Consider the following 21,383-nt stretch of genomic DNA (forward strand, 5'->3'; position numbering starts at 1 on the left):
ATGCATGTTCTTCCTTGTATAAACAGAGAAAGGAGAGGCCCATGGAGGTGACGTGGCATACCCAGGGTCGCTCAGCCCCTGGCCACAGCGCTGTGCCCAGACCCTCCTTCTGTCCCCTGGCTCTGCCTCCCAGAAGGCCAGGTCCACCCTCACAGGGAGCTCCTGGGAGCCCGTTCTCCACACGCGTGAAAGGAACTGGCTTTGAAGAGAGTGAGATCTGCGTCCGATCCAGGCTCTGCCATTCCCCAAAAATAAATAAATGGAAGTATTATCCAGCGCATGGGGGAGACTGCAGGTACAGAGTGGGTGCTTAGTAAGTGGCAGCTGTGATTATTATCGTCTGGGCTGTCCATTTTGGTCTTGCTTGTTCTCCGTATGACATCGACAGAGCACAGCTGTGGCTCACGCAGCAACACCAGTTGCTCCCCAAGCATCCGCGCTAGCTTAGAAGGAAACTCCATTCCTCCTGGCCAATGTCAAGGTCTCGGCCAGTTCCATGGATATACTACTCCCGAAACGGGCGCAGGGAGCAGGGTGGGGTCCTGTGCTCGATGCTTCCCATAAATGGTCTGCAGACAGTCCTGCGAAATACGTGCTCTCTCCGTTGAACAAGGGAGAGTGAGGGAGGTTCCTGTAGCCCGTCCAAGGCCACGGAGCCAGGCTGTCCATCCATCCTGGCTCCGGCCTGTGTTTTCATCCACCATGCAACGGGTTCGGAGGCCCACCGGGGCTTGGGGCGGGGATGTTGAGGGAGAGGAGGAAGATAAAAAGGGCATTGAGATAAGGGAACAGTCATTATTTGGCCAGTCATCTTTTCCAGAAAGTCCCGCCACCCGCCCCTTTCCTGCTCCTGTTATCACTAGCCCGTGGCTGGCCGGCCAGGCTGGGCTCCTCGGCTGAAATCCTTCAGAGCTTTCCTGTTCTAGAGTTTTGCAAGAAGATGGGAGGAGTGTTTGTATGCTGGGCAGGCTTCCCAGGGGTGATTGTGGAAAGGAAGGGGAGTGATTTGGTAGGGCCCTAAAAAGAAGCCAGGAAGAAGAGGAAAAACAAAACCCAGGTTTTAAAAGAAAACAAATTGACTCAGGCATTTTCTGGCATTATCTTCAGTCTAGACTTGGAGATAGAAGCCCAGGCCAGAAGTCTGGAAACGTCCATTTGCTTCTTGCCCTGTAACTGACCTTCCCAATGACCTCAGTCATTCCAGCCAGGTAACAAAACCAGCCTCTCACCGCTCCGTTTAAGGTTTTCCTCTATCTTTACCATTCCCCCCTTCCCTTTGGAAGGAGGTACCCACACATCCTCTGAGCGGTTTATGCAAATGGACGGATTTGTTTGCACACCCTTATCTCATTCATCTTCTACAGCCTGGGGAGACTGGCAGGCAGGCCAGGGCGTGGCCTCCCCACTTGATAGTGTGGAACCCGCGCTGGGAGAGGCCGTCCAGTCTCCCAGCTGCCTGGTGGCAGAGCCGGACCGGATCCTGGGTCTCCTGACTCCTGCCATTGCAGGAGGTCCAGTCACCGGGGAGCGGGATTTCAGACCGCTTGTGTCTTTTCATCCCAAACCTTGCGAACTCGCTATTCTGTTTTGCTGAATTTCCCATTGACTTGCTATGATTACGAGGAGAAGCCCTGAGCAGAAATAGGGAACTGAAGGTAGGAAAGAGAGAATGCTCTTACTTAGTATACTTTTGTTAACAGAAAAAAAAATTGAAAGCTGTAAAGAATTTTTGTGAGATTATTTGAGCCAAACTGTCGACGTAAGCCAGGAAGCAGAACCTCAATGAATTGAGATAATGCTCCGGAGAATGGTGGGTTACATCTGTATTTGCCATCATAGGAAAGGGATGTAGGTGGGTTACATGAAATCCATTGGTGATAGACTAGAGAGGCGAGAGAAAGCAAATTGGGGGTGGAGGGTTGTCAGGTAAGGAGCGTGAAGCCCCTGGGATTGGATAAAAAGTGAAATGATGGACACATACTTAGGCGGGGGCAGGAACAATTAACACGATAATGAAGGAATCTGTGGTCTCTGTCCTGGCGCCCAGCACTTTAGGCTGGTCCCAAGGGCTCCAGAAAAAGGGACGTTACAAGTTACCCAGACTTTTCAAAGGGTATATTATCATAGATGCAAATAAGACAGATAAGCTCCGTTAAGGTAAAGGTTGACGTTGTCAGTGAAGACAGTGGCCTAGGATGTAACTGCCCACCATAACTGCTTTTAGTTAAAGTTTTCGTTGCAGACCATCCTTTCTGGTTGCTTCAGGTCTCTTGAGTTTGCAAGATGGCCGTGCAGGCTGCCCCTGAGCTTGTCAGGTTAGCGTGTGGCCCTTTCATCCACACTTTAGTAAGGACTTAGTGTTTATTGAGTGTTCAGTTTCCTCTTCAAAAAGGAAATAAGCACTAAGGGTTGGATGTCTTTAATTAGACTATTGTTGAGCTCTTGCATACACTTAACACTTCATACTTGGCAGAGGGCTCCTGCCTTTGTACGTGTATGTTTTCTAAATTCACACACCAGGTGTCACCCACTTAAAGGGTACAAGTCAGTGTGTTTTAGTACATTCACAGGGTTGTGTGGCCACGACCACCATCTAATTCTGGAACATGATTACCGCCCCCAAAAGAAATCTCACACTCACGAGCAGTCACTTCCCACTCCCCATCCTTACCCCAGCCCTAGGCAATCATTCATCTGGTCTTCCGACTCTACGTTTGTCAATTCTGGACATTTTATATAAATGAACTCTGGCTTCTTTTTACTTAGCATAGTGTTTGCAAGGTTTATACATGTTATAACATGTACTCAGACTTTGTTCTTTTTACTGATAGGTAACGTTCCGTTTTACAAATATGCCACCTTGTGTTTGTTTATTGATCAGTCTGTAGGCGTTTGGGTTGTTTCTACTTCTGGCTGTTATCCTATATAATAAAAGGGTAATATGCAAACTGACCCTGACAGTGGAACAACCTGGAACGACTAGTCACTATGACGTGCAATGACCACCGGGGGGCATATGCTCAATGCCGGAGCTGACCCCTGATGGTCAGTGCGCTCCACAGGGGGAGCTCTGCTCAGCCACAAGCCAGGCTGATGGCTGCGAGTACAGGGGCAGTGGCGGGAGACTGTCCTGCCTCCTTGCAGCGCTAAGGATGTCCGACTGAGGCTTAGGAGCCATCACTGGGACATCCCCCGAGGGCTCCTGGGCTGCCAGAGAGATGTCTAACTGCTCCCCAGGGGATTGGGCCTAAGCCAGCAGGTGGATATCCCCCGAGGGGTCCCGGAGTATGCGAGGGCGCAGGCCAGGATGAGGGACACCTACTTCCCCAACTACCCCCACCCCCCAACCCCCCACAAAGTGTACGAATTTTCATGCACCAGACTTCTAGTTATGAATAACACTGTTGGGAACTTTCGTGTACAAGTTCTTGTGTGGACATACGTGTTCATTCTCTTGAGTATATCCCTATGAGTGGAATTGCTGGGTCATATGGTAACTCTGTGTTTAACCTTTTGAGGAGCTGTCAAACGGTGGGTCTGTGTTTATAAATTTACTGAGATCTGTTTCCCACAAAATTCACCCACCTAAAGTGCACAGTTCAGTGGTGTAATATAGTATTCACAAGGTTGTGCAGCCACCACTACATTGAATTTTAGAAAATGTTCATCGCCCCAAGGAGAAACACATGCTCACAGCAATCACTATCCATTCCCACCCCCCAGGCAACCACTAGCCTGCTCTATCTCTATGGATTTGCCAATTCAAGACATTTCATGTAAATGGAACCCCACAACCGTAGTCTCATCACTGGTTTCTTTGGCTTAGCAGTGTGTTTTGAAGATCCGTCCATGTGACAGCAGGTATCAGTATTCCGCTTATTTCTGCAGCCGACCCACGTTCCGTCGTGTGGACATATTGCATTTTGTTTGTCCAGTCTCTGACTCCGTCATTACTTGGCATTCCACTCTGTGTGTCTCTGTATCTCTGTTTTCTCTTCCTGCAAAGACACCAGACATTGGGGTCAGGGCCCACCCTATTCCAGGATGACCTCTTCTAAACTAGTTACATCTTGAAGACCCTATTTTCCAATGAGGTCACTTTCTGAGATTCCAGCTAGACCGGAGTTTGTTCATCCTGGTGCCATGGCTCCTCGTCTCCTGGCCCGAGCCCTCTCTCCTCGGCCATTAGGGAGCTCATCCTGCAAATCGCATGGTGTACGGACGCCACTGAGTCTGTGAACACATGTCCAGTTCCCTGCGAGGCCTGTATGGGATCTCACTTTGCAGGTCAGTTCAGCTGTCGCTGGAACCGTTTCTCCCCAGGGCCCAGGGCTTTTTCTCCTGTGCACGAACAGAGGCTGCCCTGCCGACTGTCAGGGACCGCGGGAGGGTTTTAGCTGCAGAGCTGGAGGAGCTTGTGAGCCTGCCTGGGGCCTTGCAGAGGGTCCAGACTGAGGTAGGTCCGGTAGCCGGGAGTGGAAGCAGAACTGTGCCCCCTCTGAAATGATGTGAATGGGCCCTAGAAGGCCACTGTCACCACCCCGAAACGACTCTCCCCCACCAGCTGTCACGTCGCCAGAAATTACACCGTTAAACCTTCATCTCTTTTGCACAAGGTATTTCACGGTTAGGGAACTATTATACGCCGAGTGAATATGTTTGCCTCTTCTGCAAACACAGACAGAACTTTCTGTGTGCCTGCCTTTATTAGGTAAATGCGGAGACTGTAAAGACATCAATCACTGTTCTTAGAAACCCGTGGGCAAGGCACGGAAGCGCGGTGACAGTGGACACAGCGAGGCGTGGGCCGAGTGCTCTCGGCGCCCAGCACAATGGCCAAGTCCGGGAAGGTTTCAGGGAGAGTGCGATATCCATGCGGGGTCTGGCGTCGGCACGGGAGTGCCAGGGAGTGGGAGTGAGATCCAGGTGGGAGGGATGCATCAGCGGAAACAGAGAAGCGTGAAAGGGGAGGGGGCGTTCAGGGACCGATGAGGCTTCCACCTGCCTTGCATAGGGGAGGAGAAAAGCAGGAAATAGGTCAGACTGGGAACGGCCTTGTGTGTTATGCTAAGAGTCTGAACCAGGTCACAGAGCCAGTCAGATAAATCATGCCCTTGGCTTGGGGTGTAGCTCTGAGCTAGTAACTGTCTGTAATACCTCGCTTTCTTTCTAGCACCGCAGGCGAGAGCTTAAGAGTTCAGAGAAAAAAGACGAGTGGACAGAGTGGTAGGTGCGAGAGGTGGGAACGGGAGACACTTCCCTCCTCAGAGGACTTAGAAGGCAGGCAAGAGGCACCAGCCCGTCCCCAGGGACAGCTCTGAGTACACGTGTGCCTTTGTCATTAATAGAGTAAGGCACAGCCCAGGGTGTCAGCGGATGAGTCTTCAGGAAGCAAAGCGTCATTTCACAAAGCCACCTTAGCTCTGAGGGGGTGATGACAGCAGAGCCACCAAAGAGAAGGCCTGCAGTGGTACCCCCTGCCCAGGGGCTGGCCTTGCTCCAGAGTCGCGCCCCCAGGCCATGGGGGCCACGCCTCCTGGAAGGGGGGCAGATGAGGGCATCTCCTCCTCCACCACGTGGCCAGCCTCCTCTCTGGGAGGGAGAGGCTGCTGCCCCTGGACCATCCCTCCGCGCTCGACCATCCCTCCGCGCTCTACAGTTCTTGCTCTGACGACCCACTCTGGAATAAGGACACCTTTCCTCCCTCACTCACAGAGTCCTTTCTCCTTGTCACAGATTCCCTGAGGAACATCCCCTCGGCCGGCCACGGCGCCCGCTCCTCTCCAGGCGAGTTCGGCGGCTCCCATCAGCATCTTCTCCGAGAACGGAAGTCCTCAGCCCCGTCCCACTCCAGCCAGCCGACCCTGTTCACCTTCGAGCCGCCCGTGTCCAACCACATGCAGCCCGCCTTGTCCACCAGCGCACCCCAGGAGTATCTCTACCTGCACCAGTGCATCAGCCGGAGAGTGGAGAACTCCAGGTAGGAGATGTGGCCCCCGGGCCCACCACTTTCCCATCTCCGTGCTTTCATTTTATTTTTTTATTTTTATTTTTGATCTATTATATTAATTTTTTACAGAGAGGAAGAGAAAGGGATAGAGAGTTAGAGACATCGATGAGAGAGAATCATTGATCAGCTGCCTCTTGCACACCCCCTACTGGGGATGTGCCCGCAACCAAGGTACATGCCCTCTACCGGAATCGAACCTGGGACCTTTCAGTCCGCAGGTGGACGCTCTGTCCACTGAGCCAAACCGGTTTTGGCCACGCTTTCATTTTAAATACAAGGGACTACAGTGTTGTATCTTTCCAGATGATAAAATGCATGCTTATAGGACAAAACATTTTTTTCACTTAGGCAACGGTCACATTTCCTTGGTATCGTCTCTGTTGCTATACAGTGATAATTGGATCCCATTGTTAAAAATTATGCTATAAAAACTTTTTATTTAATTTGGGGGGGGGGGCGGTTAGTATTTTAGGGCTAGAGTTTCAGAAATGAAAAATACAAGTTAGGTTACTTGTTGGCCTTAAGAATATAGCCACAAAGCCTTCACATTATTAAACAAATACACATCTCACTTTCTCTGTAGAGCTGCACTGTTCTATATGGTTGCCACTGTCCCCCTGTGGCTAATTAAATTTGAATCAGTTAAAACAATAAAATTTTAAATTCAGTTCCTCTGTTGCACTAGCTACATTTCAAGTGCTCAGTCACCCCATGTGGCTATTGGCTACCGTACTAGGCAGTAGGGATATGAAACTTCATCATCACAGCCAATTCCACAGCAAGGACTCTCTGCTCTAGAAAAAATGGTCTTGTTTTCCTACCACCGCCAGCTCTCACAGGTGCAGAGCCTGTGCATACATATGTTTATTACCTTTTATTTCTACTGTTAGGACAAACAAAAGCACAGAGCTTAGTCAGGGCTATTTCCCAACCACTACCATGGCCAGCAGATTATAAATCATGTTCCTTAATTTATTTATAGCTATCTAATTTGTGTTATGAGAATTAAGGCAATTAGAGGGCTGGCTGTTGTAATATTTTACTTTACAGAATATTTTCATGCATAACCTCACTCGAACCAGTCAAAACACACTGAGAGAGAGCCAGCATGGCCATTTATCTTCCTTTCATAGATGAAGACACGGAGGCTTACGACTAGTAAATGACAGAGGTGGGACTAGAACTCAGGTCTTCTCGTGACTGGCCCTGTAATATTTTCTCCTGGGTTCTGGTTTTCTGAGTCATTTGCCATCACCCGACAGAAGCTCCCAAAACTCAGGCTTAGTGAAGTCTCAAGTACCCATTCAATTCGTTTGTCTGTGAATTTTCATGAATTGAGCCTCCATCAACTTAGCCCTGAAGAGCTGTGTTCTAAAAAGGCAGGATGAATTAACCAGGACCACTGAATTTGTTCGTGGCAGAACCATGACTGCTGTTGATTTCCTCCTGAGCCACAGCTCAGATGCAGGCAGTGGCTGCGATGAAAAGCAGATTACAGATATGGCTTCAAATTTCGGCTCTGCCACTGCCCTTGTGATCATGAGCCATTTGGTTAACCTTCTTGACCTTCCATTTCCTTGTCTGCTACATGGAAATAACCAGTGCAAAGGCTTTCTAATGAGCGTAAAATGACAAAACAGTCGTGGATGCTCAGCCCATGTCACCTGTTGTTCTCCTGTGCCTCATCCCCTCCTACTACACGGATGATTGCCCGGGAGTAGAGAATGTGCAAGAGTTCTTACAATCATTAAGTGCCTTCAAACACATCTCACTTTCTCTGTAGAGCTGCACTGTTAGTGCATGATACTAAACATACTGTAACAATTATAAACTCTGGATAAAACACACAAAAACTGTTTGAAGGCACCTTACAATCATTAAGTTCTTCCCAGTTCCAGGGAAGGACAAAGAGCTGTATTTTAATGCCTCTCAGACTTTAATTCACTTATGAAGTACCCAGGGATCTTGTAGAAATGCTGGTTCTGACTGAGGAGACCCGCAGTGGGTCCTGCCTTTTTGTCAAACGACATATGATGCTGTTTAGACTGTCTGCTGTCCACACCTTAAGGCATGGGCGGGAACACCCATCCCATGGGCCGTAAGCATCCTGAGAGATCATTTGGTCTGGTCTGGCCAAGGCTAGGCGTAAGTTAATTAAATGTTTGACCAAATATAGCAAGCTTATTTTTAAGTTGATAATGTTGTATGGCCCTCGAATGATGTTATAATTATCCAAATGGTCCTTGGCAGGAAAAAAAATGATTCCTCACCCCTTCTTTGACCTTATACAATATTAGCAGCTACCACGACCTCCCCTCTAGTCCCATGATACTGCTACAGCAAGAGAGCAAACACATAAATGTCTCTGCTTGAATTAGCACTTGGGGCCCACTCCCTGCAGAACCTCTGGAATTTCATCTCTCCTCTGAATTACCGTAGCAGGTTTTGATGATATCCCTCACAGTGCTTGGAACCCTGTGCCTCGTATTCTGGATATTAATATGTTACTGTGTTTGAAGATCCAGGGCACCAGTAGGTACATGGGACGTATTTGGACAAACCCGTGTTGCGGAGCAAACACAGTAAAGGTGACAGAACGTGCCTGCAGCTGGGGAAGCGCCTTTGTGTGGGGCCCTGACCACTGTGTTGTTCTCTGTGTCTTTGTTTTCACTGTGTGGGCGTTAGAGGAAGAGGGTGATGAGCAGAAACCCAGGGGGATTTTTTTGGGGGAAAATTAGTTCAAACTTTTTTTGCAGAATTCCAATGGGGGGTGGAAAGGAAGTGTTTTTCAGTCCAGAAGGACTATATAGTTTCTGGTAGGAGTGGAGTAGTGCATGATACTAAACATACTGTAACAATTATAAACTCTGGATAAAACACACAAAAACTGTTTGAAGGCACTTAAGAGCAATCAGAAAGCAGGCAGAGACTGGAAAAGATTGCACTCTTGAAAAAATGGACTCACACTGAGTGGGTCCAACTCTCATGGCTTTTCCTATGAGGGAAATTCCTATCACCCAAAATATTTAGTATGCAATGAGAAACTGTTAGGCACATGAAGAAACTGTAAAAGTTGACCCATCGTTGAGAGAACTCAGTTCATAGAAACAAACCAAAGTACACCCAAATTTTGGAGCTAGAATACAAAGACTTCCAATGATGATATTTATTGCTTTACTTTATGGAGTGGGACTGATAATGAGTGAAGAGATTGTTAAACGTAGGAGAGAGATAGAAACTCTGAAAAAGAACCTAGGAGTTCCAGTTCTAAGTGTGGGACATTCCCAAACCAATATAGCATAGGCTTTGTAAACAAATCTGAGATTTGCACTACCACACAGAAGAGTCAAAATTTGTAGTCTGCACCTAGTAACCAAGTTGATAGCCTGCAAAAACAAGACCATAGATATTCTCCAGAGGATTATACCAGAACCCAGAGCCTAGGCAGCCTAAGATCACAGCATTCAGGATTTAGTCCAGAATTTCTCAGCATACAGAAAATCACCAAAATGTAACATGTCTCACCAGCCAGCGTGGCTCAGTGGTTGTGTCGCCTATGAACCGGAGAACACAGTTCGATTCCCCGTCAGGGCCCATGCTGGGGTTGCCGGCTCGATCCCCAGTAGGAAGCATGTAGGAGGCAACCAATCAGTGATTCTCTTTCATCATTGATGTGTCTATCTCTCTCTCCCTTTCCCATCCTCTCTGAAATCAATAAAAAATATATATATTTTTACCAAAAAAATTAAAAGAACCCTTACTTCATATCACGCTATTCAAAAGTTAACTCAAATGTATCAGAGATCTAAAAGTGAAGTCTAACACTATGAAACTTGTAGAAGAAACATCTCTATGATCTTGGGGTAAGCAAAGAATTTTATATAGGATACAAAAAGCAGGAATCATAAAAGAGAAATTGGATAAAGTCGTATTTTGGGGGAGATTGTAATCGTTGTTAATCCTCACCCGAGGATAGTTTTCCTCCATTGATTTTTAGCGAGAGGAAGGGAGGAGGATGTGTGCGAGAGAGGGAGAGAGAGACAGACAGACATGTATTGGCCACCTCCTGCCCACACCCTGACCTTGGCCAGGGAACCGGTGCCAGAAACAAACCTGCAACCCAGGTATGTACCCTTGATGAGGAATCGAACCTGAGACCCCATGGTGTGCGGGCCAGCGCTCTGCCACTGAGCCACACCAGGTCAAGGAGATAGTTTTTTCTTTATTTTTTATTGCTGACACTATTACATACCCCCGTTTTCCCGCCTTTGCCCACCTCCACTAGCCCTTGTTCCCGCTTCCCTCTGACTATCACCTCACTGTTGTCAATGTATATGGCTTATGCAGAGATGTTCTCTGGCTCATCCCTTCACCTTTCATCCAGTCCCTTCTGCCCGCCTCCTCTCTGACATCTGTCAATCTGTTCCTTGTACGATAAAGTAGTTTTAATCAAAATCCAAATGTTTGCTCTTCAAAAGAACCCCATAAGAAAACAAAATGGCAACTAATAGAATGTGAGAAACTATTCAAAGCACATATGTCTGACAAAGGATTTATTTCTAAAATATATTTTAAGAAACTATTTCAACTCAATAGAAGACAACCCAATTTTTTTAAGTGGGCAAAGAATTCGAACAGATATGTCACACACAAAAGATACAGGAATAGGACAATAAATACATGGGAAAGTGCTGAATCACCAAGAAAATGCAAATTAAAACCTTCGTGAGGTTTGCTGCATCTCCGCCAGAAGGGCTAAAATAAAAAAGACTAGCAATGCCAAGTGCCGGCGAGAATGTGGGTGGGCTCTCACCCCGCACCGCCTCTGACATTCACACTGCACACTGGGCGGTCTGCAAAAAAAGAATAATGCTTTACAGTTGACAAAGCACATTCCCACTTGTTACCTCGTTTGATCTCCAGAATAACCTTACAGGCTTCCTTTTGAGTAGGGACTTGGAAGACAGAACCAGCTCGTTCATTGCTGTCGAGCACAGACATACATGCCTGGTTGGATTACTACGGTCAGTTTGTATTTACGAGGCTAATGATACCAGTCTTCTGTCTATTCCTTTCTACATTTATGGGGGAACCTGCCATACAGTCACAATCGATGCAGCACATTAGAGATAAAGCCTCAACTTACTCATCATTACTTTTACTACACCACCAGCCCCGATTCTCCCTTTGAGTACTGAGTAACATGTGTCCTGGTTAAAATGATTTAGTTTTCAAAACCCAGCTCTTCTACTGAGCTAAGATAAGTAACTCCTCAGCATAGTAACCCTTGCCTGTGGAAGGAACTTTGTTAACTGAACCGTCAAGACCAGCAGAGCCCCTTTGTCTGTGAAGATGCATGCGTTCCATTGGATTTATTTTTGTTTGCCAGCCTTCGGGCCTCATTCCAGATTGGAGCCAGTCTCTGTCTTCTTATTTCAAGGAGGCTGTTAAACCTCACAGGAGGGATCCATTTGGGAGGGGTCAGATGCAAGAGGACGGTCCAGATGACTTCCTAAGATTGCTAGTGACACCAGTCATGGGAGACACGCAAGTTAAAACCACAGTGAGATATCATCTCACACCTGTCAGCAGGGCTGCCATCGAAAGATCAACAAACAACAAGTGTTGGCCAGGATGTGGAGAAAAGGGAACCCTTGTGCGCTGTGGGTGGCAGGCAGACTGGTGCAGACACTGTGGAAAACAGTATGGAGGTTCCTCAAAAAATTAAAAATAGAGCTCCATATGACTCAGCAACCCCACTTCTGGGTTTTTATCCACAGAAATCTAAAGCAGCGGTGGCCAACCTTTCAGACCTCACAGACCACCGGTAGTCCGCAGACCAGCGGTTAGCGAACACTGCTCCAAAGGTTTCCTTAAACCAGCGGTCGCCATGGACCTCATGGCCCACCAGTGGTCCGCGGACCCCCCGTTGGCGACCGCTGATATAAAGCACTAATTCAAAAAATATCTGCACTCCTATGTTCACTGCAGCTTTACTTACAATAGCCAACGTATGGAAGCAACCTTGATAGCTGAATAAAAAAGATGTGGTGGTACATAGGTACAATGGAATATTACTCAGCCATAAGTGGGCAGGGGGACCTGTGGGAAGAGATTGGAGAGATGCTTTGGAGTCGGAATGTGAGACAGTTTTGAAAATGATTACACTGGGCAGTGAGGAAAGTAAGTGTCAGGGGAATGAGAAGCCCTGGGCAGATGGTAGGGAGGCTTTTTCTAGCCCTTTTGCTAGAGGCCTGAATTGGGTGGCGTTATTGAGTGAAAACTCATAACATGGGTAACAGGCTTGGATGACTGGTTCCATTTCCAAGACAGGAGGGTCAGGAGGAAAAGGATGAATTCGTTCTTGAGTATGTCCTGCTACTGCAGGACACCTGTCATGCTGTCCCCTCCACAGCCCCACCTCCACCTTAAAATCCTCCCAGGGGCCGAAACCGGTTTGGCTCGGTGGATAGAGCGTCGGCCTGTGGACTGAAGGGTCCCAGTTCGGTTCCGGTCAAGGGCATGCATCTTGGTTGCGGGCACATCCCCAGTAGGAGGTGTGCAGGAGGCGGCTGATCAATGTTTCTCTCTCATCGATGTTTCTAACTCTCTATCCCTCTTCCTTCCTCTTTGTGAAAGATCAATAAAATAAAATAATAAAATAAATCCTCCCGGGTGTTGGGGGCCAATTCCCATCATGCCTCCTGGCACACTGGCTCCAGCCAGAGCAGCCTGCAGTCCCTTGAACATGCCAGGTTGTGTTCTACTTCCTGTGCCTCTAACTGGAACACCTTTTCCCTTCCCTTGCCTTTTGCCTGGCCAATTGCCAGACTCGCTGGAAGGGAGCATCTTTGGAGCAGCGTCCCCTGGCATTGGGTACCACCCGCCCCCCAGGGACAGTTAGTATACATCTGTCCACAGCATCTGCTCACCCACGTGATCATGATGATTTGCCTGTGTGTCCCCTCCTCCACCCCTGACCTCCTCACCCAGAGCAGGAGGCATCCCTGTATCCATTATGCCTGGCCAGCCCAGATGGAAAGCAGGACGTCAGTGCGTGTTTGTTACATGAAGTAATGCCGATAGGATCATCCAACAGGGAGCTGGACATTCCAGACATCAAAATGAAAGGCACCACAGACAAACGAGAATCATGTGAACCCCTCCTGCCCTCCTCCGCTCCAAGCACTGCATCACCTCCAGGCTAAGTGGCCAGTGAACTAGGCCAGGGCTGGCAGCTTGGCCATGTGGTGTGGTTGGAGTAGAAAGGGAGAGAGAACAGAGGCCAGCAGAGGAGGGCTGCTGAAGGTTGGGTGACTGAAATGGATGCAAGTTTACATGAGAGAGCCTGGCCTAGACACCTGTTTCCCTTCCTCAGTCTAGGCCTCTGGGCCCTGTTCTCTACCGCCATCTGGTGGCCATGTTTGTAAATAACAAGCTCCTCATGAGCTGGAAGAGCTGGTATAAGGCAGGAGCTCCGTGGATGGGCCTCAGAGGGTTATGACACCCTCGTCCCCCAGATTTAGCCTGCAAATCGTATATGTACAATGCCTGCCTTACTCCAGGGAAAAATTCCAGGAGCTTGTTATCCGATTCTTAGAAGCTTATAACCCCCAACAGTGCTCAAGTCCAACAGACAGATTGACTACTACAAAGGATTTTTCTAGAATAGTGATTACTTTTTTCCCCCCCAACTGAAATCCAATGAAAGATCATAATGTAAGAGAGAGAAAACCAGACCTGCATCCCTACGTTCTTAGAACCTCACCCTCCACTTTCCCAAGGTACCTACCTACACAGAACACAAAGTCCAGCTCGAAAACCGCGCTTATAAACCAAAGGCTACACTGCTGCAGGGCCAAATGGACCCTTTGAGACCCGCAAGGTCAGACCTTGTGGAGGTCACACCGTGGGGAGGTCACTCCTTGGGGAGTCACACCTTGGGGAGGACCTCAATGAAGCTCACAGAATGTATCAGTGGCCTAACACAAATCCCTCTACTCCTATGTCTTTAAACTGCTTGGTTTTACCTTATTGCCCAAAAACCTAAATTAAAAAAAATTTTTTTAAAAAAGGAACAAACAAGGCTGACATGGATGGAACATCTCTATACTAGTCTAGTTTCTGAATAACCTTCCAAGTAGGTTTTTAGTCACCATTTTCTCAGGTGCATAAACTGACGCTCCGAGAGAGAGAAAGTGCCTTGCCCAAGGTCACACAGCTAGTAAACTGAGGCAAACCTTGGGCCGGCCGGCCTCCGTGGCCTGTGTTTCCCCCGCACCAAGGAGCTGCATGGGGCTTGGCCTCCCTGGGTGGGCAGTCCTGGCCTCCTCTCACCGCCGGCCCCGGCCCTCCTTTCTCTCCCAGGAGCGCCAGCTTCTCCCAGGGCACCAGGGCCTCGTTCCTCATGAGGAGTGACACAGCCGTACAGAAGCTGGCCCAGGGCAACGGACACTGCGTCAATGGGGTCAGCGGCCAAGTCCACGGCTTCTATAGCCTCCCCAAGCCGAGCCGGCACAACACAGACTTCAGAGACAGTGCCTACGACCTGCCCCGGAGCCTGGCCGCCCACGGCCACACCAAGGGCAGCCTCACGGGCTCCGAGACGGATAATGAGGACGTGTACGCCTTTAAGACGCCCAGCAACGCCCTGTGCCGGGAGTTCGGGGACCTCCTGGTGGACAATATGGAGGTGCCGGCCACCCCGCACTCCGCGTACCAGATCCCTAGGACCTTCACGCTGGACAAGAACCACAATGCCATGGCCGTGGGCGCTCCTGGGGACTCGGCCATGGCTCCCCCACCCCGACCCCCCAAGCCAAGCCAGGCAGAAACACCTCGCTGGGCCAGCGCTCAGCAGAGACCCCCCATCGGCGAGAACAGCAGATCGGTCTCTGCCGCCACCATCCCCCGGCGCAACACCCTGCCCGCCATGGACAACAGCCGGCTTCACCGAGGTCAGTGCAAGCCCAGCTGAGGCCCAGGGGGAGGGGGAGGTAGCACGGGGCTTCTCAGCAGTTTGGTGGTCTGTGGCCATGCGTGCCCAGGAGACGGGAGGACCAGCCCAGTCACTGACATCATCCCTCCAGCACTGGAGGCAGTGAGTGGACACCCACACTGGCGAGAGTGTAGCAGACCCTGCCTCAGACAAACTGATATTCCACCAAGGGAGATAGAGCATTCTTGTTTAACCACATTACAGCGTATTATGGGTTTTGGAAATCTAAACCATAGTATTTTACTCATTTATAGATCAAGCCAGAGATTGCAAAAATCAACGTCGAGGTCCTGTCCAAACTGGAGCCAAACCTACATGGACAAGCAAATATTAAAATAAGATTAGATCCTCGGAACATTTCCTAAGCACCCTCTTGAATCTCTGTGTAAAGCAGGGGTCCTCAAACTTTTTAAAGTGGGGGCCAGATCACGGTCCCTCAGAGAGCTGGAGGGCCGGACTATATGAACTACTAATTCCTACTGTAACACCTCGGCTGCGCTCACTGCCCAAAAAACCTGGCGGGCCGGATCAGACTCCTCTGCGGGCCGCATGTGGCCCGCGGGCCGTAGTTTGAAGACCCCTGGTAAAGTCTGAGCTTCTACGTTTTCCACGTAGAGTATTCCAGCCCTGCACATAATCAGTCTCCTCTGGTCAGTGAGAAAGTCTAACATTTCCTTTGCATTTGCTTTGTAACTTGCAAAGCCTGTTTTATATCTGCTCTATTGTTGAAGCCAGTAGTGCCCTGAGAATTCGGTGAGACAAAGCCTCACCTCCATTCCCCGTGAGGTAGTTGAGACACTGGTTCAGGGGTAGAGATGGGCCGTGGACCTGGGCCCTGACTCCTGCTCAGCACTCTGCAGTCTTGCAGTGCATCCCGTTTGATCAGTCACACACACACACACACACACACACACACACACACTCACCCGCTTCGGGACAGAGAGGGCAGAGACACAAAGAACATGCTCCTGCCCTTCAGAGAGCACACACACAGTTGGGGAAGTAAAATCAACATGTGCACATCAGTCAGGAGTCAGTGGTGGCCGGTGAGCAGCCTGGGTGGGTAGGGCTGTGGTTAGAGGAAAGGTGCACAAATGAGGGTGGAGGGGAGGTGGAGGGGTCCCACATAGATACTGGCACTGGAGCTGGGAGCCTGGGAGGAACTTCTGAGCTGCAGGGAGATGTGGCAGGATAATGCCTGATCACAGGGCAGGGAGGAGTGGCTTCTGGAGTCTCAGCCACAGGGAAGGGCCTGGGGGAGTGTCCACACACAGGAAACGGAGTGCATCTGGTCTTCCTTCCTCTGCTGCAGCTTCTTCCTGTGAGTCCTACGACCCCCCGCAGCGAGGCGGAGAGAGTGCGGGCCGGTCTGCAGAGTCCATGAGTGACGGAGTCAGTTCTTTCCTGGTGAGTGGCCCCAGCCGGGCATCCTCGGGCAGCTCAGATGGGGTAAGATCACCCCAAGAGTGACAGCATCTCCCTCTTAAGACACTGCCTAATTCTTGTCTCAGTTCAGAACCCTGGGTTGAGTTTTGAGTTTGTGTGTGTGTTTTTGTCCTCACCTGAGGATATGTTTATTCATTTTAGAGAAAGGAAGGACAAGGGAGAGGAAGAGAAACATCCATATGAGAGAAACATCAATGGTTGCCTCCCGTACATGCCCTGATCCGGGATGGAACTCACAACCCAGGTATATGCTCTGACCCGGTATTGAACCCGCAACCTTCTGGTGTATGAGACGATGCTCCAACCAACTGAGCCACCACCCAATCAGGGCACCCTGGGTTGATATTCAGACAGATACAGGTATGCTGCTGGGAAGGAAATGTGTGTACACTGGACGACAAGGCTGTGGGTAAGCAGGAGGGCCTCCATGCAGAGGGCCCAGGCTCTGGGATGGCGGATCTCAGGCTGCGTCCTCGCCTGCCAGGTCTCCCGGGAGGAGGGGCTTGGGAGAGGCTGCGGGCAGCAGTGGCCCAGTCAGGCTCAGCGGCAGGATCCCAGGCCGGCCTCTGCAGCGGCTGACCACAGTTCTGCAAGGCGTCAGGCCCCAGCAGAGCAGACTGGGCCTGGCTTCAGGTGCATGGGAAAGACTGGGAATTAGGTAACCAAAGCAGAGGCAGCTTCATTATGCGTCTGGACGCACAGGGCAAGAGATGACGGTGGGAGGTTCTGAGTGACATGACATGAGGCCATATTGTATCGTAAAGAACTTTTATTCCAAGCTCCTGGGTGCAGGCGGGCTGAGTGGGGGGGAAAGGAGTCAGCGCAGACTGAGTGGGAGGCAGGCATTTTTAGCTTCTGCTGTCTGCAAGCAGTTTCCGTGGGCGCACAGAGCCGACTGGCGGGTCCCGTCCTTGGCTGCTCCGGGTGCCTGATGTCCAGCGGTTGCCTAGGCTGTGCGGAGCTCCGGGCTGCGCTCTTTCTACAAGAGGTCTCCTGAGCACAATGAGTTTCCCCTGCCCCGACTTATTCTCTCTAACCCTTTCTGAAGGAAGGCTGTGGTCAGGGTTGCTGCACTGCACACCCTGGCAGCTCTGCCTGCACCGTGCTCACACTGAGAGCTGGCCTGGGTAGCGAGGCCGGCCCAGCCCTCACCTGCCAGGGCCCAGGCCTCTGATGTGCTCCTGGCCCAGCGCAGGGACTTCCCAATGGTGCGTCCACACTGAGGTGGAGGCAGGTCCTGAACTAACGGTGCAGCCACCGCCTGTGCTGCCCTCTGCCCGGGGTAGGCGGAAAGCCTCATGGGCCCAGCCACCAAGGAGATTTCATGCTAAACATTTATCAAAAACTACAGGGAGCCCCAAGGAAGCCTGGGCGCTAGAAGGCCCCCCACAGGGGAACTTCCTGTTGTCCACTTTCTTCTTTGTTTTCCCAGGGTCTGCCTTGTAGCCTCACCACGCACCTCACTAGTCATTCCTTTCCCCACCTTGTGCATAGGCCCTCACCCCTCTGGTTTCTTCCCAGTGATGCTGTGTTTCCTTCGCTCTCCTTCCTAGCCGGAGAAAACACTCAGAGGCCGGTCAGACAGCGCCAACTCCGAAGACAACTACGTGCCCATGAACCCCGGCTCCTCCACCCTGCTGGCCTTGGAGCGAGCAGGCGACAACTCGCAGGGCGTCTACATCCCCATGAGCCCAGGACCCCATCTCTTCGACCCGCTCAGCTACCCCGCGACAGCCCTTCCTTTGCATCGAGGCCCCGGCCGGGGGAGTGAGATCCAGCCGCCCCCTGTCAACCGCAACCTCAAACCCGACCGCAAAGGTAAGTCCGCTCCTTCCTGGTCCCATCTCTGGACGATGGCCGGGGGCTGTGGCCATTCATTTAGCGATCAAGCGGGGATCCTGTACTTTACTTGCAAGGAAAGGGTCGCCCCTGGAGCCTGCACCGCCCCAAAGTCTCACACATACACTAACCCTGCTAATGCGTCCCAGTGGTCTGGCCCCTTAGCGACTGGTTGAGGGAGAAGCCTGGAGTCCAGAAGTGGGGGAGGACCCAGAACAGGCCACATTTAGGTTTCCGCTCCATCACCTGCTGACGTGTAAGTAGAGACAAATCGTTTTGTGTCTGAGCCTTGTTTCTTTCTTTTTTTCTTTAATATATTTTATTGATTTTTAACAGGAAAGGAGAGGGATAGAGAGAAACATCAATGAGAGCAAAACATTACATCGATCAGCTGCCTCCTGTGGTACACCTCCTATTGGGATGTGCCCGCAAACAAGATACATGCCCTTGACCGGAATCGAACCTGGGACCTTTCAGTCCACAGGCCGAGGCTCTATCCACTGAGCCAAACTGGTTAGCAGAGCCTTGTTTCTTTATTTGTGAAGAGAATATACAGTAATACATACCTCCCAAAGGAATTGAGGGGCATAGCTACCCTGTTTCCCCGAAAATAAGACAGTGTCTTATATTAATTTTTGCTCCCAAAGATGCGCTAGGTCTTATTTTCAGGGGATGTCTTATTTTTCCATGAAGAAGAATACGGTACACATTTATTGTTAAATGAAAATAAAGGAAATTTATTACCTGTATACGGTACAGTAGCACGGTAGTTGTCAACACAAACCAGACAAACTGAATCCTACAGTATCAAGTATTTACTCATTTATTCAATGACAATCATGTCATCATCTTCTGGAACATCATCATAACAATCCAATTCCTGAATTTCCTGGTGAATTTCTTGTGACTCCATTTCTTTCAGAATCAGTGGACCAAATCTCTCATGTTTAGCCTAGGGGGGGGGGGGGGGCTTATTTTTGGGGGGATGCCTTCTATTTCACTCAGAAGGAAACCTGTAAGTAGGTCTTATTTTCGGGAAAACACAGTACTATATCTAAAAGTGCCTCCTAATGCATAAAATGCTGTGTGAGGGTAACGGGGTCAGTTTACAGAGTGGAACGGGCAGTCCATTAAAGGGTCCACTCTGACGTAATAGGAAGGTGTGAGCATTCAAACCTGGTAAATGGGGGTTGGAATCCTCCTCGAAGACTTCCTGGGTGTGTCTCTGGGCAAATCCTCTGTCTGTAAAATGGGAACAGTAATCCCTGCCTCCGGGTTTGTTCGGAAGGAAGCCTCCGGGAGGTTGACTCTGATCCAGGCAGATGCCCGGGAAGTTGGCTCTGTGTCCCGGCCTCTGGACCGGGAGGAGGGCTGGAGTTCCGGCTCCAGCTGCTCCCACCTCAGGCCCCCGCCTTGGTCCGTGGCCGGGACTGGAGGGAGAGGTGGAGTCCCCTCTGGTGGAGATGAGCCCACGGTCTGATCACCAGGGAATTCAGGTCTTAGCGTTTGAACAGAAGCCTGCAAGGCTGGGGCCTTCATCTCCCTCCACTGCAGGTGCAGAGGTGGTCGTGGCGGCATTCTCCCGTGGAAACACCCTCCCACATTTCCCTGCGTGGCCACATCTCCGGGGAGAGCGGCCCGCAGTCCGACCCTCTGTCCTCACCTTAGAGTCAGAAAATAGGATTCCTGCCAAAACCGGTTTGGCTCAGTGGATAGAGCGTCGGTCTGAATACTGAAAGGCCTGCGGACTGAAAGGTCCCAGGTTCGATTCCGGTTAAGGGCATGTACCTTGGTTGTAGGCACATCCCCAGTGTGGGGTGTGCAGGAGGCAGCTGGTCGATGTTTCTCTCTCATCGATGTTTCTGGCTCTCTATCCCTCTCCTTTCCTCTTTGCAAAAAATCAATATATTTAAAAAAATAAAATAAAAAGAGAGAGAGAGAGAGAGAGAAAATAGGATTCCTGTAGACACAATGCAAAGAACCTGTTCTTTGGCATCTGAAGACAGACTTCAAGGCCTATCAATGGGCAAAGAGCACATCCCCTGTCCCTCTGAGAGACCAGGATGGAGCTGAGGCTCTCGTACTCACACTGTGTGTCACATGGAAGTGTGACGTCATCCACGGCCGCTAACACGACTCTCCTTCCCGCTCCAGGAAAGCCAACGCCTCTCGACCTGCGGAGCAACACGGTCATCGACGAGCTCCCCTTCAAGTCGCCCGTCACCAAGTCCTGGTCGAGGGCCATGTGAGTGCCTTCGGGACCTGGGAGCATGGCCCAGAGCCGTTCGGGCCGGTGAGGGGACCGGTGGCCAGGTGGGAGTCGGGGAGGCCGCAGCCTGACCATAGATAATGCCGTCGGTAGCTCAGCCCTGCCTCCGTCTCTGGGGGCCCGGTGTCCTCCTCTGAAGGGGAACAGCTGTATCCGCCCTGACTCAGTTCCTCACCTGGAGTGGCGTGTGGAGCTCTGAGGGCAGAGGTGGGCGGGGGGGGGGGGGGGGGGTGGTGAGGGTTGGGGGCCCTGTGGAGACTGGAAACGTCCCGGTTTACCCTTTGCCTCCCCCCACTCCACAGCCACACCTTCAACCCCAGCTCCTCCCAGTACTGCCGCCCCACCTCCACCCAGAGCATCACCAGCACGGACTCCGGAGACAGCGAGGAGAACTACGTCCCCATGGTGAGCGCCCTGGGCCCTTCCCCTCCCTCCGCCCCGGGACCCCGCGTCACACGATGTTTTGTTTGCTGCTGCCAATCTTTCTTGAGCCACATGAGGCGCTAAGACAGGGTCTCTCCCCTCAGAGAGGCCGCAGTCCTGGGGCAGAGGCGGCTGCCTCTGTTGTGATGGCGGCACAGGTGGTGTGGAGAGCGCACCTGCAGGGCAGGCTGGGAAAGGCTCGGGGGTGGAGGACCCCGAGTGCCTCCTGCGGGCACGAGGGAGCCCCGAAAGGGTTAGCAGGCCCAGTGGTTAGACAGACGTTTCAGAATAAGCACTGGTGGCAGGAGCACCCTTCAAAGTCAGCTCCTCCTCCTCCTCCTGTTAAAACCTTTTAGAAGTAAAAGATGTGCCCTTCACTCCTTACGTCCAGTGCTCAG

The 21,383-nt window shown here is 50.8% G+C and overlaps 1 protein-coding gene across 2 annotated transcripts in view; it reads left to right on the forward strand.

Annotated features, from left to right (window-relative positions):
- Positions 1-21,383, forward strand: part of GAB2 (GRB2 associated binding protein 2) — a 146,517-nt gene that overhangs the window by 120,255 nt on the left and 4,879 nt on the right. For both annotated transcript variants that reach the window (XM_084895011.1, XM_084895012.1), the window contains exons 3-8: positions 5,737-5,980; positions 14,378-14,967; positions 16,321-16,415; positions 18,008-18,272; positions 20,448-20,538; positions 20,865-20,967. In XM_084895011.1, the coding sequence (XP_084751137.1) occupies positions 5,737-5,980; positions 14,378-14,967; positions 16,321-16,415; positions 18,008-18,272; positions 20,448-20,538; positions 20,865-20,967 (1,388 nt within the window). The remainder of the gene's footprint in view (positions 1-5,736; positions 5,981-14,377; positions 14,968-16,320; positions 16,416-18,007; positions 18,273-20,447; positions 20,539-20,864; positions 20,968-21,383) is intronic.

Source organism: Pipistrellus hanaki (assembly GCF_964339955.1).
Source record: "Pipistrellus hanaki genome assembly, chromosome: 9".
Classification (NCBI taxonomy): Eukaryota; Metazoa; Chordata; class Mammalia; order Chiroptera; family Vespertilionidae; genus Pipistrellus; species Pipistrellus hanaki.